Source organism: Pinus tabuliformis, chromosome 7 (assembly GCF_031772625.1).
Source record: "Pinus tabuliformis cultivar Carrire ecotype Pingquan chromosome 7, CPIR1, whole genome shotgun sequence".
In the NCBI taxonomy this organism is placed as follows: Eukaryota; Viridiplantae; Streptophyta; class Pinopsida; order Pinales; family Pinaceae; genus Pinus; species Pinus tabuliformis.
In genome coordinates this window covers 219,693,251-219,717,617 of record NC_142293.1, presented here as the reverse complement: position 1 = coordinate 219,717,617, position 24,367 = coordinate 219,693,251, and the positions used below count along the sequence as shown (strand labels likewise).

At 38.3% G+C, this 24,367-nt stretch overlaps 1 protein-coding gene across 1 annotated transcript in view; it reads right to left on the bottom strand.

The window, feature by feature from the left end:
- The window catches only part of LOC149246646 (pterin-4-alpha-carbinolamine dehydratase 2, mitochondrial-like), a 148,127-nt gene that overhangs the window by 100,870 nt on the left and 22,890 nt on the right, over positions 1-24,367 (bottom strand). The window contains exons 2-3 of the mRNA XM_089455731.1: positions 8,203-8,294; positions 7,986-8,109 (exon numbers count right to left, since the gene is read on the bottom strand). Of these exons, the coding sequence (XP_089311857.1) occupies positions 7,986-8,109; positions 8,203-8,294 (216 nt within the window). The remainder of the gene's footprint in view (positions 1-7,985; positions 8,110-8,202; positions 8,295-24,367) is intronic.

The window sequence follows — 24,367 nt, the reverse complement described above, 5'->3', positions numbered from 1 at the left end:
GCCATGAAGAACACATCAATATAGGCCTCACAGGAGAACACATCAATCCTGCTACAATCGCCATGGAGAACACATCAATCCAAGCCTCACAGGAGAACACATAAATCCTGCTACAATCGCCATGGAGAACACATCAATCCAGGCCTCATAGGAGAACACATCAATCCTGCTACAATCGCCATGGAGAACACATCAATCCAGGCCTCACAGGAGAACACATCAATCCTGCTACAATCACCATGGAGAACACATCAATCCAGGCCTCACAGGAGAACTAATCATCCTGCTACACAAGAGAGCGAATCATCTTGTCCCACAAGAGAGCGAATCATCTTGTCCCACAAGAGAGCGAATCATCTTGTTTCAGTGCGCACCACCAGGGGAGGGTGAGTCACCCTGTGGTCGTATGTTGCTCCAATAGAACTGCAAGCCCCCCAAAGCTCCTAGAGCTCAATGTATGCAGCATGCAAGACCCTTTTACAAAGGTCTCTCGACGACTCCAAGCCGTTCAGGAAAATCACAAATTTGATCTTTCCTCAGGGCTCTGTCCTGTACATCATCTCAGTGTGATGGAGCCTCCTTGATCATCGACTTACCATATCCTAGATAAGGCAGTAATTGATGCCTATCTGCTGGAGCAATTGTCAAATACGGGATTCCTCAATAATCGAATCCCATCTCTGGTTGTCACAAAGATTCACAGTGGTATTCATCATGTGTACAAATAGCTCACTGAAGAGCTTCAGCAACCAGACTGCCTCATAGAAGGCCATACTATCAGCAATGTATTCTGCCTTGGTGGTGCTCAGAGTCACCGACTTCTGCTTCCTGCTCATCCAAGATATCAAGGCAGATTCCAAACAGCACTGAGAAGTGCTCTAATGATCCTCCATACTTCCTGCCCACTCATCATTCGAATAATCATGAGGTTTCATATTTCCGGCAGTGTATCTCAATTCATGAGAGATTGTGCCCTGAAGATATCTTAGAAGATTCTTGGCACCAATCTAGTGAGGCTCAACCAAATATGAGCTCACCATGCTAACTGCAACACAGATGTCCGGACGGAGGTTCTCCAAGAACATCAACGCGAATGAGTTTATGAAACTCAGAGGCATTTCCCAAATCTGGTCCGACATCATTACCATATAACTTCTGAAAGTTAAGATCCTCGAGGTAGTCACAAGCTTGCATCTTACCTTCCCACATTCAGAATCCAACTCCCTCTGTCTCCTATAAATGAGAGGGTCTGCACCTGTTAGACATAGGTGCCGGTACGAGAGGTTTATCATCCACAACCTTCGAGTAATGGTTTGGATCGGTTTCACTCCTAGTGAATCTCAGCTGCATTAGACAGCTATCAATCCTCTCATATTATGCCTGAGGTGTTTTTCTTCAAGCCATAGAGGGCTTTCTTCCACCTGTATACATGAGATTCCTTGATCGTGATTCTCAGACTCCTCGGGTTGTTCCAAACCTATGAACCTGTTGCATGAGGGGAATGGTACCCTTATAATATTTTCCTTTGGTACATTTCAGACATGTACCTTCATGCTTCCTTTTGAATTCAGGCATCCTAGTCACCATTTGACTCACAGACCTCTAGAGCTGAGTCAATGGACATGGTCCCCAGTGAACTTCCTGCAACTTGATACAACCCTGAACTCAAAAACATCTTTATAAGATCTATTTTCAAACACGTACCTTTCCATCGATAAGTGCCACCCTGCAACCTTTGACTTCCATTTCCGAGATGGACATCAGGTTCGATCAAAACATAAAAGAGATTTTGGGGTTCCTTGCTTTCGTGGAAGAGTCGACCATTTCCTTGATGACCTACATTACCAGTCATTCTTTTGATCATTGAAGATGTCCCAGGAATGATTGTTATCTTCATCAAGAGATGTGTCTCTGCCATTCGGACACTCCTTCGCATAACGGCCGAACTTATTTTAACAAGGCATCCGCCTTTCCTTCCACCCTTAGATCCGAACTTCCCAATGAAGTGATCTTAAGATGGATCATCAAAATCTTCCGCTGCGCCATTCGAATAACATTCTTTGCTTTGAATTCACCCTCGGTGAATTATGAGGAACCCATTGATCCTTCTGTACTGTCTTTGGTGGTTGCTCTTTCACTCCTGCTTGGGCATTGTCTTCACCTCAACTCTGATACCATGTTAAGATTAGGTATGTTCTATGCTAGAGCAATTTATTTAAATTTTCACAGTTAGCAATCATATCAGCATTACAATAAACTGCAGATAGAACATAAATATAATATGCAGAAGACAAACCAAGACAAGAGGACACAAGATATGGCGCAAGCCAGGGACAAACCCCACAATGTGTGGGGAAACCCTTTGATCAAATCTTCTTTTATCTTCAAAGTTCAGCAGAGAGAGAGAGAGAGAGAGAGAGTTCAATTACAACAGAAGTCAACACTTTGACTTGTCTAGATCTAAGCATAAATCATCTTCTATAACAATGAGATCAGTTGAAGACATCATGCTGCCCTTCATATCCATGATCATCTTTCAACTTCATGCTGCCCATACTAATGTGCATCATCATCATGTTGCTGCCTTAACAGATGACATTCTATCACTGCTATTCATTGTCATATGGCTGCTACAGGTATGCCATTCTATCTCTGTAGATTATGCTTAGAGTGTAGTAGACACAGTCATCACTTAAATACTCTCCAACATGATCACATCAATGCTGATACTGAGATAGCAACTACAGCATTACTATGATCTCCATTAGACCCAGACAGTGAGGATAGTAAGGGCACAAAAATACTTCTGTATATGCCGAGATTAATAGCACAGACTTCATGCTAATGTTGTAACCTTATCCGCAGTCCTTTCTCCTTCATCCATCCGAGATCTACAAAGTATGAGATCCGAGAATCATCTAGACTGCACCTACAGGTATGCTGAGAATGGAACCTACTCCAGACCTTGGTTAATGTTGCGTCCTCATTGAATTAGTTCATGTACCTGAGATCTGGCCATGCCTGCACCTACTGCCCAACCGAGGTGCAGTCAAGCCCTAATGTGAATCTTCTTCTGCTTGCGGATATGAGAAGTCCGTCTCTCCTTGACTGCGTATACCTGTAACCAATGCTCACCCGAAATTTCAGAGAGAAGTGCGAGGATCTGATCTGTAGTTTCTTGCTCCTTGACTGCGACTCCTTTCTCCTTGACTACGACTTCACCTTTTTGCAAGTTCAGTCCTCTTCTTGACTGCGGCTACTATACTCGGAGGCCAAGTGTTACATGTCTCCTTTGACTGTGTTTTACTTCCGGACAGCGTAGTGTATAAGGCTTCTGTACAGTGTGTTAGGGCCTGTTCATAAGGCTTCTTGACAGCGTGTATGTGTCTTTGTTTGTTGCGTAGATAAACCTGCACTTGTAGTTGGTTGAACCGAATAGCAATCCAAGTTTATATCAATGACATCTTGTTGTGATTAGGGCACATTAGATCCACCATTAACTGCGGATTTGGATCACTTAAAACAGTGAATTTATATTCCTCTTGACAGCGAGTAGTAACACCTAAATGAGGCCAGCTTTTGACTGTGTATAGCAGCCTTTATTTGACTGTGGCTAGCTGCAGATAGGAGCATATCTGAACGGTGGATCAAGGGTTCCTTATTACTGCGAGTAGGGCTTCTAAAGCACCTTCATATCTGCGTCTAAGGCTCTCTTTAGACCTGCAACTAGAGTACCTTTGGACAGCAGCTAGACTTCTCTTTCAGCTATATAATAGATCTCTTTACTGCAGCTACGTCTCCTCCTTATTGCGGATGCATGATCTTTAGGTGACTGTGTCCCACTCTCCTTTAGGACTGCTTCTAGGACAGCGGATAAGAGCAGCGTATAAAGTTTCCATGTACAGCATATAAGCTCTCCTTCTGAACAGCGTATAAGTAATTGATTGCGTTGGATCAGCTAGGGCATCATCTGCAGCTAGGGCTCCTTCTTAGGCCAGCGTATTCTTTTGGTTCTCTCCTTCTCCGAAAACCCAAATGTGGAGAGATCACCTCAAGAATACGTGTGTGCAAATGATATCAAATCCTCATCTATTTATACCAAAATGAGGATGATGAATAGACACGTCGGTTGGGCTTCTAGAGCCTACATAAGAGCTGGTCGGCCTGACTATAATTACATAAACAAAATAAATCCATATCTCCATAAATACTTATCAGAATAAGATGATCTTTGGATCAATCCTACACCTCTCGACGAGAGGGATCCAATAAAAATATCAGCTGCCAGAAATAAGCTAACCCACATGGAGTTTGGCCCTAGTTGCCAATTTAACATTATCATTCATACTCTGTTGCTGCCATGTATGTGTTTGACAACTTCAACATAATGTCAAAGTCATTGTCATATGATGAATTTACTTTTTATTGTTTTTGAAAAATTGGTGTGCATTGCATAATTTCAATTGTCAAATGATGAATTTATTAATTTAATTTAGATGTGCCTTGCATCATGCCAAATGATGAATTTAGAAGGAACATTGCCTAATGTCAAATGATGGATTCAATTTAGTAATTTACTTTTAGATTTACAATGCAGAAATGTCAAATGATATTAGTCTAATATCATATATGTAATGAAAATCATATTTAGTCTTTAGAAGTACATTTCATAATTATTAAGATTTTCTATTTAGTTATTGACATATTTTTGGGATTTTATTTTTTTTATTTTTATATATTAAATTTTTAATAGTTTATAATTTTATAATTTTTATGACTATGACGTCCCCTCATTTCCCGAAAAATCCCTAAAATTTGGGGTTGCTTATATACGTACCCCTTGTGTGTATCCCTGCTACCATGTTTCCCCGTCCTGGAAACTCGGTGGAACATTGAAAATAAGTGTGTCCTACTCCTATGTATCTTGTTCTTTGCTTTGTTTTCTGTCTCATGAGATCAAATATTTAATTAAGTGTAGGCTGCAGAAGTAATTTTCTTCAGTATTCAGAAGAATAACTTGATGATTGTAATTTAAAGAAATCAAGTAGGTGAAGTAGATTCAGATTTGCTGCAGTAGGGGTTCCTTCGAGTATAGAAATTTTCACAGAAGCCAATGTCGGGATTGCTAGTGGGTGAGAGAATTTTCTCTCTAATTATTTTTGTCATGTACTTGTTATTTGGATATCCAGTTGGGCATCCATAGATTGTACTCAAAATTTTTCACTGCTACATAATAATAAAAATCCTCAGTTGCTGCACCGATTTTCCCAAGTTGATCTTTTACGGGGACATTTGTCCAAAAATAATTGTCATATTTTCATGTGTGCGTTAGATTTTCTCAGTTTCTAGTTCTATTTTCTACCACAGTATTTGTTTGTGAAAATCACAGTGTGAATTATTTGGTATTTGTCGTAGCAAACTGCAAATAAATTGTTAAATAAATTAACAATTAAGAAAATAATTTCCAGTTGTGATAGATTGAAATTTCACATCACAGTAAAAAGTTGAGAATGAGAGGTGTAATTTTAAGCACCCGAACCTATGTTGCACGAAACTTCTAGGAACCCGGTGTTTTAGGACGTAGCCGTACCTGAAACTCCAAATCTCAATCGAAACTCGACCATCATGTAATAAACTATGAGAGTTAATATAGACTTGGTTTTCCTTCTAAATTGTCATATATGGGTCTTATTCCCTTTTCTCTTGCAAGATAATGTGTTATTCACTTATTTATAAATTTATTTATATATATATATATAAACATATATGACATTTCGGCCGATGTTTCCATTTTTGGGAGGTGTCGTTTCTAAATTTACCCGTTTCGGAAACTCCGAAATGTTTCGGCGATTCGTGCAGACACAAACCCCATACAACTTCTCTAGACAACACTTATTACATTCTACATTCAAATTTTATTCAAATTTCTGCCCTGCGGGAAATTTAAAAAAAAAATGACCCCTAGACCTAATCAAATTCCATGAAATTTTACGAGTGATCAAGTATGGTAATATACAACGACTCTAGACACTAGGACTCACCCAAAGTCTCACCATCAAGCCGCACTCTGGCTTTGGGGTCATGCTTGGAGGAAAAAACTCGATTAATTACTAAGTCCTCGTAAGGACCTAATAATTAAACAAGAAACCTCCCAAAGTAAACTCACTTGATGACAAGGTCCCAAGTTACCTAGGCTTGTTACATGACTCAACTCATCATACTAACATCACTTTTACATCGTCCCCGCAGGGCTTGTGGAATTTGAGTACAACAGAAAAAGATGAGAAGAAGAAGTAGAGTTGAAAAACTCTGATGACATAATGAACTTTGATGGTAGATGAAGCCTCTGATACATCCTTGGGCATGGAGTCTTCAAAAATATTTAGGGGCCACTCCAGTGGTCAACAGAGTGCATAACTCAGGAGGCCAAGCTTGCTTTTTGAGATATAGCATTTAATACCCCTTAATGGTGAGTCACATTATCACTCATCAAGGTTGGGACAATACAAGAGTTCCTTTTATAGATGGAGCATCATGTGCTCAAGGAACTAGGTGATGGCTAATGAGGGGGGTAGAGCTCATGCTAGGCTTTTTCCCATGTGCTAATCAAATGTCTCAACCACCTTTTACATTTTATCTTTTTCTTTCATTGTGGCTTTTTGATGCTTGTAATTTTCTTTTAGTGGCATCAACCTCCAAGGCAAATTTTTTTGGCCCAAACTCAAAGATGAGGATAAAAGGGTACCAATCCCCAAGACCAATGACCACCAGCCTGAAGAAGGAAGATGGAATAATGGGAAGGATGGAAAGTGGTAAGTATGAAATACCATGGGCACACTACTTCAACCAAAGCCTCCCTAGTAGTGTCCTTCCTAAAACCCTAAGGCCTTCAAGGAGGTCCCACTGGACTAGAGTCAAAGACTAACCTCACAAGTGAAGTGAGGGAACAAGAACACAGTTAAAATTGGTCAATCATCCAATTCACCCCCTGATCAATATTAGTATGCCCATAACATTAAGTGAAAGAACATGATTACAAAATGGTTAAAATACCTGCCAATGGATGACCCACATTTTCCTTCAAGAAGGAATGCCAAATGGGAGAGAGAAATCTGACCAGAGTGAGAAGTGGAAGATTATGGCATCATGTCATGTGCTGATCATATAGGGATGTTGACTGGCTGGCGTCCAAGAAGGAGAAAAGTTTTGTCCTATGGGTTACCTACTTTTTGGTGGGTAACACTAACAAAGCAGTAAAAAGAGAAATATAAAACAAAACAAAAAAGATGCCCATGGTTATGGTTCAATAAACAACTGAGATAATTTATTCTGGATAATGATGACTATCTACTTGATTCTTCACTAGCTTGTTTACAAACTTTCATTTTCCTGTGATGCACCAACTCTCAAATCTTAATCCTCCCCAATTACCAGAAAATATCTTATCTTGCACCTAAACAATGAATAGACCAGCTAGGTAGTAGGATCTCACGATATCTGACATCCTTTTTTTCTGTTTTTCAATAAGGATGGTTGTTTCTACTAATTAAGGATGCACACAACAGACTATACATGTCTTACATTGCTGCATAATAAAGGTAGAAATAAAACTGGTATGGCCATCGCAAAATTCTGGTGTTCAACCATTACATTATTTCTCAGTTGTCAATATTGAATAGCACACCTACCTCAAGCAGGCTTTAAAGACAAATGTAAATGAATACCTCACAATTACTCATCAACTGGGTTGCTAAGTTCTTTCTTAACATGAACATTTTATGTTTATAACCATGTAAATGAACACCTCACAATTATCCATTAACTCAGTCGCTAAGTCCTTATTTAACAGGATGATTTTGCATAAATAACTAGTGCAGAATATGAGCTGTGTCATACAAATGACCAATATTAAATTATAGAACCTGACATTTAAGAATAGATCCTGTAATCTCAAAAACCAAGATAGGGCTGTATTATACTATTACCTTCTGCTTCAGCAACATCTGATACACACTGAAAAAGTTCCAATCCCTTCTTAAAACTTTTTGTTTTCCAGGATCTATTCAATTTTGGTCTCCCGTCATCATTCAATATACTCCAGCCTGGGATCTGGACAAATTTCTAGGAGAATTTATGAGTACTCTAACCAGATTGTACAAGCAACATTTTCAGTTTGCTAAATAATTAGTCTAAGAAGTTGACCTGTTGAAGTAGTTCATTTGCTGCTTGTTCAGACATGGCCCCAATGTCCTTTGAATCACACCGCCCACACTTCTTGTTTGCTAATTCCATCTCTTCACAAGTAAAAAAATAGACATGTTATTAACAGTTGTTAAAGTGATGCTTCACTTGCAAAATAGAAATCTGCAACAAACATCAACCAAATCCTAGTTGTTTCTTCATAAAATTGGAAACACTTTTTCAAATCAATTTATCTGCAGTGTAGATTGATCCAGAAAAACACAGGAAAGTTGCTGCGAGCCAGCAAAAGAAGTTAACAGGAATCTTAGAAAAACTAAAATTATTATGAATCGCTTTACTGGTCATTCCAGGATTCTTATAAGAAGCTGGAAATTATAAAAAATAAACAAGTCTTCAAGAATTTGACAGTTCACACTGAAACTAAACCATTTGTCAACAGGGTCTTGGTTCAATGGTTAAACAGAAGTGCCACTATTCTCCCCAACTAGGTTCTAATCCCCTAGAGACATGTTTCACCCCTCTTAGGTTATCTCACCCACGCAAGCAGGCTGTTCCATGCAGTTGGGGCCAAGTGCAAGTCTTCGGTGACTTTGGTAGAATAGATACCCCCCACTTGCAGTTTCTTAGCCGAAGGATTCCCCATTGAATTTTACAGGCCAGCAACACTTCTCTGTAATACTCCCAAACTGAGGAAGGACATGTTTGCTGCATCATGATAAGATGAGGCATACAAAAATAATACCCAATAGTGTCATTGAGAATAATAATTTCCTCTATAGAAATTCTCCCTTCAAACCTCTTATAGGTTATACTGTGAGCTTCCCGCAGACTCTAATTGAAGAAAAAAACCCTTGAAAAAAAATAATACGAAAGCATCTATTATATATGTCCCCTATTAGGTTGTAGTTGGGTGGGATCATATTTTTCAATAACTGAGTGTGTTTCCATTTTTGAGTCAAGTGTACCATCAGCGATATTAGTAGGTTTTCAATGTCATTGGCCTATCACCCATGGCCATTTTTATGCACTTTCATTCTCTCTCTCATGATTGATTTGTCATGTCATACATCCAAATTCATGCTTCATAGTACCATGAGAAAAGCCTCATCTTAAGAGCGACAATCTCAAGATTGATGCAGCAAAATAAAATCAAAATCCAAATAACAAAGCTTGAGCTATGCCACCTCACTAGGAGGCCAATGCCCCAAGTCCCATGCTTAACAAAGCATGTCTAAAGAAAAGATGACAAATCAAATAAAGAAAAAAGCAAGAAAAGCAGTAAGAAACAGTGTCGAGGAAATGGTGTAAGAAACGATGTCAAGATTGAGCAATTAAAATGAAAACAATTTAGGAGATTCTCGTGCCCACAACAATTCCAGGAGATAGTAAGCTCCGTAAATCCTAATCTCCCACTGATACCCTCTAATTGCAATGCAGATCTCTCCATGGCAGAGGGAGGAGCTTCTCCTCATCATGACTTCACTGGAGTTGTTGCAGCCTTTAAGCAACTATTGGATTCAATGATCCATCCTATTCCACACCCCATACAAGAACATTTTATTAAAAAATTGGATCTGATTCCTGAAGTTTGACTTCCCAAAAATTTGTTCATATGCAAAGTGAAAAACGCCGCTGACAAAGATCTGACAGATCAATTCACTAGCCTCTGGCCATCCCCACATCAAATGGAATAGTGGAGCAATCACATTCGGCAACCCTGAATCAGAGGGCAAGTAAAACATTTCTTTTGTGGGAAACGAAATTATGCATTCCTATTAGAGGTCAAGGAAGACGGAGATATGATATTTCACAGTGGCCCTTATTTCTAAAATTCTATGAATCTAGAGGTATCCTAATCGATGGACACCTAATTTTGACCCCAAAGTTGATATCCTTGTTACCCACCAAAATGGAGGGTAACACATAGGAGAAAATTCTCTCCTCATTTGACAGCCAGCCAGCCATCAACCCTATGATTGTCTTCAGATAGCTTTATGCTAAAGCTCTCCACCTATTGCTCCAATCAATGCTCTCGCCCATCTAGCATTCTTCTTGAAGGAAGGTGGGTCATCTATCAATAGGTACTTTAACCATTTTAGCAATCATGTGCTTTCATTTAATGTTAAGGGCATATTAATATGGATCACGAAGCAAACTAGATGACTGACCGCTCCTAATTGTATCCTTGTTCCTAACTAGGGGTGTTTGACCTTAGTCCAATAAGAACTCCTCTAAGGCCTTATGATTTAGGAGGGGCATTTATTGATATAGCATATCCCTATTAATCATCTCCATTCATTGGGTTAATAAGCAATGATCATTGGGATTGGCACCCTATATCTGCATCCTTGAGTTAGGACCCAGAAACTTGGCCTTGGAGGTTGATGTAGTAGAAAGAACAATAAAAGCATATAAAGCCACAATAGAAAAAAAGTGTAAAATGCAAAAGATGGTTGGGACTTATTTAGAATGTGGGACAAAGCCTAATATGAGCTCTTTGTGAAAATTCGGAATCCCCGAATCACCTACTGCAACAACTGATTATATTTCTCTTACTGAATCAAGTTATTTACAGTATTATATGGTAAACATCAAAATAAATAAAATTGCAGTGTTCACAACTTAAATAATATGTGGAAACAAGAACTGAGCAAGAAAGAAATAACACACACAGGAAAACTGGTACAGTAGCTGAGGGTTTGTATTATTATGCAGTAATTTCTAAAAACAATTCTTCGGATGCCCAAACTGGCAATCCTATACACAGATCTAACTGGACAAAAAGATAGTGAGATGATCTCACCCTATCACTGGGAAATGTAGCACTAATCTGCGTTGGAGATGAGCCTCTACGCAGTCTCTGTGTCACACCCACGCAGTTACTGTGTCACTACTGTTGGGAATGCATTGCACATCCTCTCGATCCTCTGCTCGCTGGAAACTTCGGCCCTCTAGCCTTCCGGTCTCACACCCCAGCTCTGGCACTAGATCTTGACTGTTCCCCAGCAGAAATACAGACTCCCTCTGAAGCTCCGCGCTGCCACATCATAGCTCTACGCGACCTCTGCATGGCCCAGCACTGCCTCTCTGGACTACTCTCTCCACTCTCTGCCTTGCACACTCAAGATCAGGAAAACTTCCTAAGGAAAATTATCCCTGCCCCTCACTGCAAGAAATCTCCTCGATCACCTTCTCTAGAAACTACTGTGATGCTCTCTTGAGAAAATCGATCTCTGATTTCTCACTCAATGTTTCTTCCAAATGCCCATCGAAGTCCTTATAATCTTCTAGTTGAGTAATCAACAGCCCAGATTAGATTATAATCGATGGCTCAGATCAGATTGACTCGATCTTTGTCTTCTTCTAGAAGATCCACACCCAGTTTCATTAATACCCTTTAATTATTTTAATTAACTAAGTTTAGACTTCAGCACCCACTAAAAATAATTAATTATTTTAATAAAATTGTCTCTGAGTTGAGTCAACTACCAGTGCCTTGTGGAGTCAACTACTTTGCTAAGAAATTTAAGACCAAGTACAGGATGGACAATTGCTGCTAAGGAAAATGTTATTATGATGAAAAGAGATGCAAGATGTGATTAGGAAAGAGATGAGTGAGTAGTTTTAAGGTAAAATCGTTTAAGGCTCAAGTACTTAGTATTGATTAACTTTATGACGAGTATTTAACGAAATAAAGAGACAATCTTATACAAGACAAAGTGTCAAATTTTAAAGTGCCAACAAGATATACAAGATAACCAATATGCAATTGCTCGCTTAGAAGGTATATGCCTTCAAGAGTGAGCTGCCAATATGTCCAAAGGAAATATTTCCATCCACAATAGATACCCAATTAATGACAATAATGGCGATAAGAAAAATTATTTACTTAAGACAATAGAGGCAATGATTTTTTAAAGGCAATGTAAGATACCAATGTCAATTATGAGATGGCCGATGAGGACAATTTGGATTTCCAACAAAGATGCCAATATGCTCATATCCAATTTAACAAGCTATTATGCAATCAATGCCAAATGAATTACTTAATGTAATTTTCAGATTATAAAACTCACAAGAAACAAAGATTTAGAGTTATAACAATGTTCTTGTAAAACCCAAAAGATAGATCAGTCAATATATTTCTTACCCAATGTAGACAAATTATTTAGAGTACTTGAAATCACTTTACCATTCAGATCTTGAGAATTTAGGACAATGGCAAATTAATTATATTTCAGTGAATTTCTTTTGATGTAAAGGAGCCAAATCAATGCCAAAAATCACTATTTGCCAACAATGTACTTCTTATCCAACTCTAATATTGAAAATCACTTGCACACTCGGATTTGAAACAACAGATTATGTTTCAGCAAACGAATATGTTCAGAACAACAGTGAGGAACAAGCCTGATGATAACAGTGATTTTAATACCAAGTCTTCAAAACAATCTTAAAATTATCACTCCTTTTAAGGCTAGATTGGAAGCAAGCAGACAGCAACGAAGTCTAGAGATTAATGATGACAGCAGTGAATGAAAGTTGTGTTCATTACTTTAACTTCAGAAATGATTTCAGAACAGCAGTAAGTTAATGAAATTTAACATGCCAAGTTAAAAGAGACAGTCCTATACCATTTAAATGTAGCCCTTTATATGAAGTCAATTAAGGAAGCAAGTAAATGTTGCAACAATGGTGAATTAATTAGGACAGCAGTGAAATTAAAAGCTTGTGAGAGCAGCAAATAAATTTATGACAAAAAGAGTGAAATACCTCTGTACCCAATGCCTTTAGCAAGCCCAGAAATTACAATTATATCACTGCTAATTTCAGACTTCAGAAATTAAATTTTTATGACAGCAGTTAAGAATTTAAATCAGAGTTTATACGAGCAGCAAGTAAACTTATGACAGCAAAAGATAATGCCTACTGCAATTTAGATATATAAGCCCTCTGAAAATTCTTATGACAGTCAAAAATTTGTGATAAGATTAATTAATTAAATATCCAAGTGAAATATGAGCTTAATGTCACTGCTTTAGATGTGATTAGCTTAATTAATTAGGCAGTGAATGGATAAGGGTTAAGAAACGAAACCTGAGGCCCAAGGCCTAGAAGTCTTTGCCAGAATCTTCAGTGATGAACAACCCAAATATCTCTGCAAAATCTGAGGATGTATCACTCAGAAAAATCAAATTCTCTCCCCACAGTGATCAAGATTTCGTTCAAGTCTGGACAGCAAGGAAAAAAGGCCAAAAATGGGCCTGTGTTACTGCTTAAGGAGCAAATTTGGAGGCTGAAAAGATTGTTGCAAGACTTATATGGCAGTATAGTCAAATTTAGGGGCTGCGTTCAGCCTTGGAGGAGGCAGATCTGAGGAGAAAAGGCAGCGTTAGGCCTCTGGGGCCTTAAAAAATAAATTGCCCAATGCTTCACAAAATTTTCAAACCCAATCTTCTTCCTTTAAATGTACAAAATTCGATTTTTGGCCCTACAAACAATATTTGGGACAAGATCTTGCCCTCCAGGCTCTAGATCTGTCTCAAAACCCCTAGATCTCCTTGAAAAATCTCAAATCTGAAGATTTCCTTGGCTGATTTCTCAGATCTATTCCTGCAAACAATCTTTGAGCCCAGTTCTTGCCTTTCATGGTCTAAATCTGGCTCAAATCTGAAAATTTCCTTGGTTGATTTCTCAGATCTATTCTTGCAAACAATCTTTGAGCCTAGATCTTGCCCTCTAGGGTCTAGATCTGGCTCAGATCTGAAGATTTCATTGGCTTCTTTCTCAAATCTATTCCTGCACAAGTGAAAAGAGAAAAACCCAATACCCAATATGTACAAAAATAGAGAAAAACCCAATTGCTAAAATTCAAAATTATGTTACGAAATTTCAGATCTACACAAATAAATAACAGATCTATACAAATAATTTACAAATCTATACAAATAGATTATAGATCTATCAGATTTGAGGAATATGAGTCCAACTCCGCTCTCAGATCTGTAGATCTAAGGCTCTTTCTAGCCAGATCTAGTTATGTAGCGCAATTTGTTAAGAGAAATAATTTTAAAAGAGGTACTAGCCCAGAAAACCCTGCAAGAGAAGCTTCGTTAGATAAATCTTGGGGTTTCAATCAAGCGAGCTCTTCAAATCTTATGCTTTAGGAGTTAGCTGGTCCAACTGAGGACTTCCCCAAACGCCCAAATTTTAACTCCAAAGGATTTATGCACACTTAAAGTTAAACTGTTAAATCAATAGAGAAATAAGATAAAAATTAAATTTTCAAGAATTAGAGATACCTGCCAATTCAATCCAATTAAAATTCTTATCCTAAATCCAGTAACCTAAGCAAGGTATCTGTGCAATAGATTACTCTACAAGAGCTATTAATAACCAATTTATTGAAATAATTACCAACAGAATAATAAGAACAAGATTACCATAAAATGTTGGAGAGAAACACCACCATTAAGTAAAACCCCAAAGAATTCGTTTGTATTATTCCAAAATAGAGTACGAGAGAGTTTCGAGAACTAGTACACGATTTAAAAGATCGGATTATTTGAATGACAAGTGACTTCTAATCTATAGATTAATTCTCCAATGGCTGGTTGGCTTCGACCCCGTCAATGTAATCTCGACCGTTGAAAAAGATTTAATTATCTTTTAATCTCCTCCATCGAAATTATTTTATTTTTTGAGGAATTTCGAATTTTTCATTTAATTCCTTTTTAATTAACTCAATAATTATTTTGAGTTAATTTCCCCAAAAAATTGACTTTGACTTAACTACCAAGGCCCAGAAAAATTTAATTAATTGACTTATGAAGGGATTAATAATTTTTCCAACCTTCTAATATTTAGCCATGGTGTATAATTACGAGGGACCATGCACTAAATATGTTTTTACATGAAGATTTTACATTTTAATACATGAAGGGGAAAACTCGTTCATTATAGACCCTCAACATTTACCCATTTCTGCAACACAAAAAATATAATCTAGTAGACCAAGTGACTTGTAATAAAATAAGTTAAATAAAATTATTCCCAAGTCACTTTTACAAAGACTCGATCTAAAACACTAGGACTTGCCTAAGATCTTGACAACAAAATCCACCCTAGCTTTGGGATGAGGGTGGAGGGAAAAACTTTGCCGATCATTTGTGACTAAAGGCACAGATGAATCATTGAGACAAAAAACCTCCTACAATGGAAATCGTCACCAAAACAATAGATTTACCTAGATTGTTACATACAGATGTGGTCATACTAGGATTATTTACATTATAGATATACAAAATGGGTTGACATCTTTACAAAACTGCCAACTGATGATAAAATCTGAAAGGCGCAAACACTCGAACATAATAGATCCCTTTTGCGAAAAAAGGGGTGTACTGCTATGGGGTCGTTGACACAGAGTGGTCAACATACTGCAAGCCTCTCCAACTATTGTTGCTGCAACTGCAACAACTGCAACAGAAAAGCATCCAAAACACTGAACAGGTGTTCAGCATGATGCATCTATTGTTGGAGTTCTGACTATTGCTACTCTCTGTGCTAACCCTCTGAAGCCTCTGTGTTGTTGCTTACTCTGCACTGTGCCAACTGCATTGTTGCTGACTCTGCTCTGCGCTGCTCAGTCACTGACACTCCTAGCCACTGCAACTGTCACTATTGGCACTCCTCTGCACCAACTGACACTGGTCCATCCTACTACTTCTGATATGGGATCCCGTAGCAAGGTATTGATCCAAGAGGTGGACTCCTAAAGGATCCTGCCCATTTGCATTTCTTTCGAACTACAGTACTAGATCACCCCACCTTTCCCCTGGAGGTATCTGGGCAATCATGGCAAATTCCTCCTCCTCGATCTTTGCGGTTGCAGCCTGCGGATCATGTTTCTCGTCCTTGTCCTTCTTCTTGAGAGGACATTGAATAGCATAGTAACCAAATTCACTACACCGGAAACATTTGATCTTTGAGACGTCCTTCCGCTTCCGCTGCTCCTGCTGCCCCTTTAATGCAAAGGCAACATTCTCCTCCTCCTCCTTGGGCTTTGTTCCACTGCTGCTGCTTCCATCAAGTTTGCACTTGATTAAGTCTCGCCTCATCTCTTCCGGTTGAAGAGCGGCCCACATAACTTCCCAATCCGGCAATCTCTCTTTGCCCAAGATACTCTGGACAAACATTTGCCATTTGTTAAATTTTGGTATGTTCTATGCTTAGAGCAATTTACTTCAATTTTTCACATTAGCTCAATGACAATATTCAGGTTAGCAATCACATCAGCATGATAGTTGTCGCACAGATTGTCACGACAACGCTCAGACCGGGGGCTGTCACCCTGATCCCCGATCTCTCCATTTAAGCTTGCCTCCCGCGGCTAAGGGGAGTAGACCCTATGAGATGATGAAAACCAACTGTGAAACAGTTGGATTGGGAGATACGAAGGAATGAGCACTAAATAGATTTTATTGAGTTAACAGACCAGTGCCTTGTGGAGTTTAAATGATTAGTTATCAGATGTTGTGAAAAGATGAACCCATCAAAAATCATTTACCATTAGATAACTCAAGCAAATGCAAGACATTCGATAAACGCACAATGATTTTATAGCGATCCAGCGATTAAAACTCAATAACGATGTTTCAGCAATTAAAATTTCAGAAGATAAATGCTTTAAACAACCACATCAAGTGCTGACCAAATATTACATTCAGGATCATTCAAGCATAAAAGATGATAAACATTAATTCCACATCAAAATTTTAGCCTCAGCAGAAAAAAAATAAAACGTGATAAATCCTTGAGCTAAGATCGAATCCAAAAAAAAAAAAAAATTCCAAAATATTTTTTATGCTTTTTTTAATACAGTAAAATTTTAAAGCTAAAAGAAACTTTAAACAAAAATCTAAATGACACTAAATCAAATTTTAAGCTTTAAGAAAATGATTTTTTATCTTTTTATATTTTATGTATATATATATATATATATATATATATATATATATATATATATATATATATTAATTTTAAAAGAAAACTTTAAAATTAAGATCTAAACTAAAACTAAAACAAAACTTGAAAAATATATTCTAATCTAATTTAAAACTATAAAAGATCAAAACTAAGCTTAAAATCTAATACTTTATATCTATAAAATCGAAACCCTAACTAAATACAAAGAACAATTAAAACTAAACGCTACTCTTAAAATCCCCTTTTTTTTTATATGCGTGCGTTTGATTTATATATACATTTCTATTCTATAAAAGTAAATTTAAAATAAAATAAAAAAAGAAATAATCTACCTAAAAATGAAACCTCGTAACCTTCTAAATGTTAGGATATTCCGACACATAGGAAATAGTTAAGTTCAACTTGGTCTAGTATAGAGTTAGGTATAGAGTTAGGTAAAGTGTGTTTCTTTACCGTTGTACATTTTGTAACTTACAATCTGACGGTCACGATATGTAGTGATCCGACAGTTCATTCTCTCCTCGGTATTACCGACACTTGATCTGTGGCTTGACACCCGATTGGTCCATGAGTTCTATTTAAAGCGCATGGAGGGTCATTGTTCGGGTAATCCGTGCATGAGAGAAGCTTATGCAAATTTTCATTCTTTGATTAATAAATTGCCTGTAGTACCCACGTTGGGACAGGCCATGGACTGTTTCCCTCTTTGAGGGTTTTAACCACGTCAAAAATACTGGTGTATTGATCTGTGATCTGGTTGTGAGCGGTGTCCTTTTGGTATTCTTTCTGAGGAACTTACCCTGTAAATTCCTACATGGTATCAGAGCTTGGACCCAGGTTCGATTCCCCCAAGTTGCGTTTGAGGGGGGGTGTTGGAAGAATCACCGCACCTCTATAGAATCCGTAATTTCCACCCTGGGGATCCTAGTTACTGGCTTGTAATGTTTACCAACACCTGCGGGTTTTGGTGTAACGGCAAACCTCCACATGGTATCAGAGTTTGGCTTCGTCAGATCCTATCAGAGTTTGGCTTTGAGCAGCAGCATCCCACCACACTTTGGTGTGATAATCAAAGTGCCATTCAGCTATGCAAAGATCCAGTCCAGCATCAGCGCAGCAAACACATTGAACTACACATGCACTTCATCAGAAAGCTCATTCATGACCATGTTCTTGAAGTACAATATTGTTCAACAGATGATCAGGTTGCAGACATCTTCACAAAGGCTCTCACAGAGGCGAAGTTCACTAAACTTCGATATATGCTTGGAGTTCAGGGAGTTGTCACTAAGGGGGGATAGGCTCTAGTGCCTCCTTCCTTCTCCTATTGTGTCATATTTGTAAATCCTTCAATCCTATCCCAAGTTGTTCTTAAGGGGGGATGTTAGGATATTCCGACACATAGGAAATAGTTAAGTTCAACTTGGTCTAGTATAGAGTTAGGTATAGAGTTAGGTAAAGTGTGTTTCTTTACCGTTGTACATTTTGTAACTTACAATCCGACGGTCACGATATGTAGTGATCCGACGGTTCATTCTCTCCTCGGTATTACCGACACTTGATCCGTGGCTTGACACCCGATTGGTCCATGAGTTCTATTTAAAGCGCATGGAGGGTCATTGTTCGGGTAATCCGTGCATGAGAGAAGCTTATGTAAATTTTCATTCTTTGATTAATAAATTGCCTGTAGTACCCACGTTGGGACAGGCCGTGGACTGTTTCCCTCTTTGAGGGTTTTAACCACGTCAAAAATACTGGTGTATTGATCTGTGATCTGGTTGTGAGCGGTGTCCTTTTGGTATTCTTTCTGAGGAACTTACCCTGTAAATTCCTACACTAAAGGTACTAAACGTAAAACATGAAACGAAAATAAAAAAAATTGAACCGAGAGTTTGTTGCGTTCTCTGGTTTGCAGCCTCGAGCAACTGGACGGCGGTGATAGTAGGCTCAGACGGCAGCGATGAATACGTTTTTCCTTTCTTCGTGCAGGCAGACAGGAAACGGCTCGGCCGTAATACCACCAAAGTTGTTTTCCCTGGCCCGTACGTAACACCTGGCTCAAAAAAACGATCGAACGTGCTCCCTTACAACGCGTTCAGCAATTTCCTTTGACGGTGGATGGGATTGCTTGCTGGTTTATGCAGGAAATATCCGGTGCCCACAAAACTTTGAATCGTTTACCTGGCCAGCGTATGCGTTCAAGCTTTTGGCAGCAGACAGGATGGATGGCAGAAGGGAAAACGCTGGAGATGGGTGTGGGTATGATTGCAATGAGTGAGTAATACGTTGTAGTGACGCAGGTGTAGTTTTTGGACAGCAGCGAGGGAGCCACAGGGATGAGTGGAGTTTTTATGAATGAAAACGCAGGTCTGATGGCAGCTATGCAGCGTTTGAGGGCCGGTGGAGATTGAGTGAAAATAGATTTGCAGGTTGGGCAGCTGAAAATGCCAGAAGGAACTGCGTGACAAATTGTGGATTTGGCAGCTATGGAGATGAAAAGGATTACCCAGATTGCCAAAAGAAACCACTGAAGCTCCACGAAATTTATATTTGATTTTCCTTGCTCCAAAAGTACCTGTAACCTGCAGAAGAAAGGCAAACCCTAATATAATATGTGTATAAAACAAAAATGAAACCCTAGATCAGCTAAGCAATTTACAGCTTTTGACTCTTAAACAGCCAGATTGATCAATAATCAGCAGTAATGTTATCGAAAATTCCAGATTTACTATGAAAAACTTCAGAAAATCTCTCATGCAATTCAGAAAACAAACTAAATGATTGACCCAGGATCAAAACTAGCTGGGCTCTGCAAGAAAATGCTTGCGGGAGTTGGCTGGTTCAGCCGAGAACTTCCCCAAACGCCCGCTGATCTTCTTCAATAAGGGTTTCCTGCACAGCTCACTTCAACCATCAATAAAGAGAGGAAAAATAATACTGAATTTCAAAAAGCAATGGAGATACCTGCCATTACTTCAAAAAACATAATACCATTCAAACCCTAGCAAGTGAACAAGATACCTGTGCTCAACAATACTCTATAATAAGCTGTTACTAATGGCTGAAAATCAAAATATGCAGAAAATAAAATAGCTCACAGCACTTCCAGAGAGTAACACCAGCAAGATTTCAACCCCAAAGTCTTTCTTTATTAGCACCAGACAAGTTTACAAGAGAGCTTCTTCAGCACAAGACTCCAAGATCCAATGATCTCAAATGACCCCTAGCACCCTATTTAAAGAAAAAATTCCCAACAGTTAGTTCGAGTGATCACGTCAAAATGATCTCGACCGTCGATGAGGATCAAGATATCTCTTAATCTCATCCGTCGAATTTTCTAATGTTAAAAAATTTATTTACTCAAAATATTATTATTTTATTATTTTTAGGTTTTTTTTACTTTATATATATATATATATATTTTCATTATTTTTTTATTTTTTTATTTTTTTTATTTTTTTTTATTTTTTTAATTAATTTTAAATGGATCCTCGAACTTAGCTTTTGGAAAAATCACCTAGGACCTAGGACTTAGGACTTATGAGGGGATTAAAACATTTCTTAACCCTCAAGACACTTTACATCATGACTTTTACAACTTTACATCCCAAAGGGGGAAAACCCATTTGACATAGACCCTCATAAACCACCCAGTTCTGCGACACAACTATAATCTAGCAGATTAACACACTAGGATTCTCCTAAGATTCTAATGACAAAATCCATTCCGGCTTTGGGGTTAGGCTAGAGGAAAACTCTGCCGATCATGGAACGGTGAGACGAAAAACCTTCCGAAACATAGATTATCACTTAGAAAATTAAGTCCACCTAGGCAATTTACATACATGACTCATATCTCCTAAGATTATTTACAATTTATACATGCAGACTAGGTTTACAACATAAATTGATCACGCTGTCGATGAATGTAGAATGGCACGGACATGTCGATCAAGCGCTACCCTTTTTGCAAAGAAAAGGGGGTGTACTACTATGGGCAGTTGACCAGTAGTGGTCAACATCTGGCTCTACTTGGGGACACGTCGCTGCACTGTAGGAATGTGAGAATCCAGAATCTGCATCCACGCAACACACAACAGAAATAAGTAGCGTCCATTCAAAAATCATCATATAACATTTAAGCACATAAAAGATAGAAGCTCTTTAACTATGAAAAGTAAATATAATCTAAAACAGAAATGAAATGTTGAAATGACAAGGAGTAGGGATAGAAATACAATACAAAGGATGCCCTATGGCATCATATATCATCTTTGAAGAACATCTTGAGCATTTGGCCATTCGCTGGTAGATCAAGTGGTTCGCCATCCAGTCTGCTCAAGTGGAATGAGTTTGGTCCAGCTATATCTCGAATGATGTAAGGTCCCAGCCACAAACTGTCAAACTTCTTATGTTTTCCTGGTTTCTCATTCTTGCGGTCCCAAAGCAATACCATATCTCCCACCTGCAAAGATCTAGATCGAGAGAATTTATCAAAGCTTTTCTTAATGTTAGATTGATTTTTACATATAGCATCAAAAGCTGTCCTACGAGCTTCATCTAACTCCACAATCTGATCTATTCTATTCTGAACAACATCTTTATTAGTAGAAAAATTTTGGAGGAGCTGATAAGCTGGCAATTTGAGGTGCACAGGTAAAGTTACATCCAAGCCATAAACTAATTCAAAAGGAGATTTACCAGTAGCTTTCTTCTTAGTAATTCTATCTGCGCATAAAGCATACTTAATTTTGTTGTCCCATGATCTCTTATTATCTCCTACTATCTTCTTGATAATGGTTATGAGATTCTTGTTACTTGATTCAGCCAGACCATTACCCTGAGGATAGTAATTTGACGAATGAAATAAGACAATGCCATACTTGAAACAAAAAGATGAAAACTCTAAGGAACTAAAAGCTTTGGCATTGTCAGTAGTGATCTTAGCGGGGACACCAAATCTAGTAATGATGTTATTTTCAATGAAATCCATAATAACCTTTTCAGTGGCATTCTTAGCAGGAATGGCTTCAACCCATTTAGTAAAATAATCTGTAGCAATTAAAATCCATGAGTAGCCATTGCTAGAATTTTCATGGAACTTCCCTATGAAGTCCAGACCCCAATGCTGAAAAGGTGCCTCTACAATGACAGGTTGTAGAGGCAGGGAAGCAAGCTTCTGTTTCCCAGTGAATAGTTGGCAGGCTTGACAAGCTCTAACAAACTTGTGCACATCAGAAAAAATTGAAGGCCAATAATAGCCAGCACTCAGGATTTTGTGGGCGGTAGTTCTAGCAGCATAATGACCACCACAAAATCCTGAATGAAACTCAGAGATTAATTTCTTGGACTCAACGTCATCAACACACCTAAGCACTATGCCCTTAGGATTTTTCCACCCAAGGCCATCCTTCATAAGGCAATACTTAGTGGCTTTTAGTCTAAAAGCCTCTCTTATGAACAACTAAATGGTTAGGACATGCAAGATTCATCAAGTAATAAACTATGTCCTTGTACCACTCATGCTCTGCTAATCTTTGCAGTTCTGGCGAAGATAGATCGCTAAGACAGAACAAACCAAGAGTCTTTTCGTTACCTTCAGTTAACATCTGAGCTAAACCTTGGCCTTTGACCAGCTTGGTGTGTCTGATTTCTAAATCATACACTTGCATTTTAGTAACCCACCTAGCGCGAGTCCCTAAGCAATCAGTTTGAGTTAATATATCCTTAACAGCAGAGTGTGGGACGAAAGCAATGATTTTAGAATAACCCACATAAGTTTTAAAATGCTTAAGAGACTTGACTAGGGCATAAGCCTGCTTTTCCATGGTATTGTACTTCAATTCGGAATTTTGAAGTGCTCTACTCATGAAAGCAATACGCTACTCGTGACCATATTTATTCTTTTGAAGCAGGACACCAGCAACGGTATCTTCGGAAGCGAAAGAAAAAATCATGAAATCCTTGGAATAATCGGGACTAACTAAGACAGGAGCTCTTGCGATAGCACATTTGATTTCTTGGAAAGCCTTTTTGCCGTCTTCTTGCCAAACAAATTTTGCATCTTTCTTTAGAAGATTTTGAATAGGCTTAGCTATTTCTGCGTAATTTGGAATAAACCTTCTAATAAAATTTATCTTTCCGAGGAAAGACTGAAGGGATTTAAGATTATGAGGGAGAGGAATCTTTTGGATTGCTTCAATTCTTTCAGGATCAATCTTGATTCCCTCCTTAGAAATGATATGGCCGAGTAATTTCCCTTCCGTTACTCCAAAAACAGACTTAGCTGGATTCAAAGAAATCCCGTATTCTCTACATCTATCGAAAACCTGCCTAAGATGATTTACATGACTGATACCATCTTTAGAGAAAACAATAAGATCATCTTGGTAAATTTCAATAAATTTCCCGATTAACCCTTTGAAGGCATAATCCATAGCCCTTTGGAATGTAGCCCCAGCGTTTGTTAACCCAATGGCATTCTGATGCATTCAAAAGTACCCCATGGCGTTGTGAATGTGGTTTTATGACGATCTTCCTTCTTAACCCATACCTGATTGTACCCAGAAAAACCATCTAGCAGCGACATCATTCCAGAACCGGTTACTCTTTGCAACAAAGTCTCCATGTTTGGCAAAGGGTTATTATCTTTCTTGCATGCTAGATTGAGGTTTCGAAAATCGACACACAGCCTTATCGTACCATTCTTTTTCCTAACAATCACCAGATTCGAACACCATGTCGAATGCCTTGTTTGAGCGATAATCCCTGCTGCAAGCATTTTCGCAAGTTCTTTCTGAACCAAGGGGGCTAATTTAGGATTAATTTGCCTAAGCTTCTGACGAAAGGGTTTAGCATTTTCATCTTTTAAGGGGATAGTATGTTCCATGACATCTTCCCTATAGCCCTTTAATTCATCATAAGAAAAAGCTAAAATATCTCGATATTCGCGAAGTAAATCAGTTAACTTTTTTCTTTCCTCCACACTAGTACCTCTACCAATTTTAACGATCTTTGGGTTTTCAGAAGTACCAATGTTTATCTCGAGATATTCGCCTGGGTCCATCTTATTTTCTTCTCTCAGCTTCGTGGCATCATGCCGATCAAAATGTTGCTCTAAGGCAACCCATTCTTAGGAGTAGGATTTATGATATGCTCATGATTTAAAGATCCATCC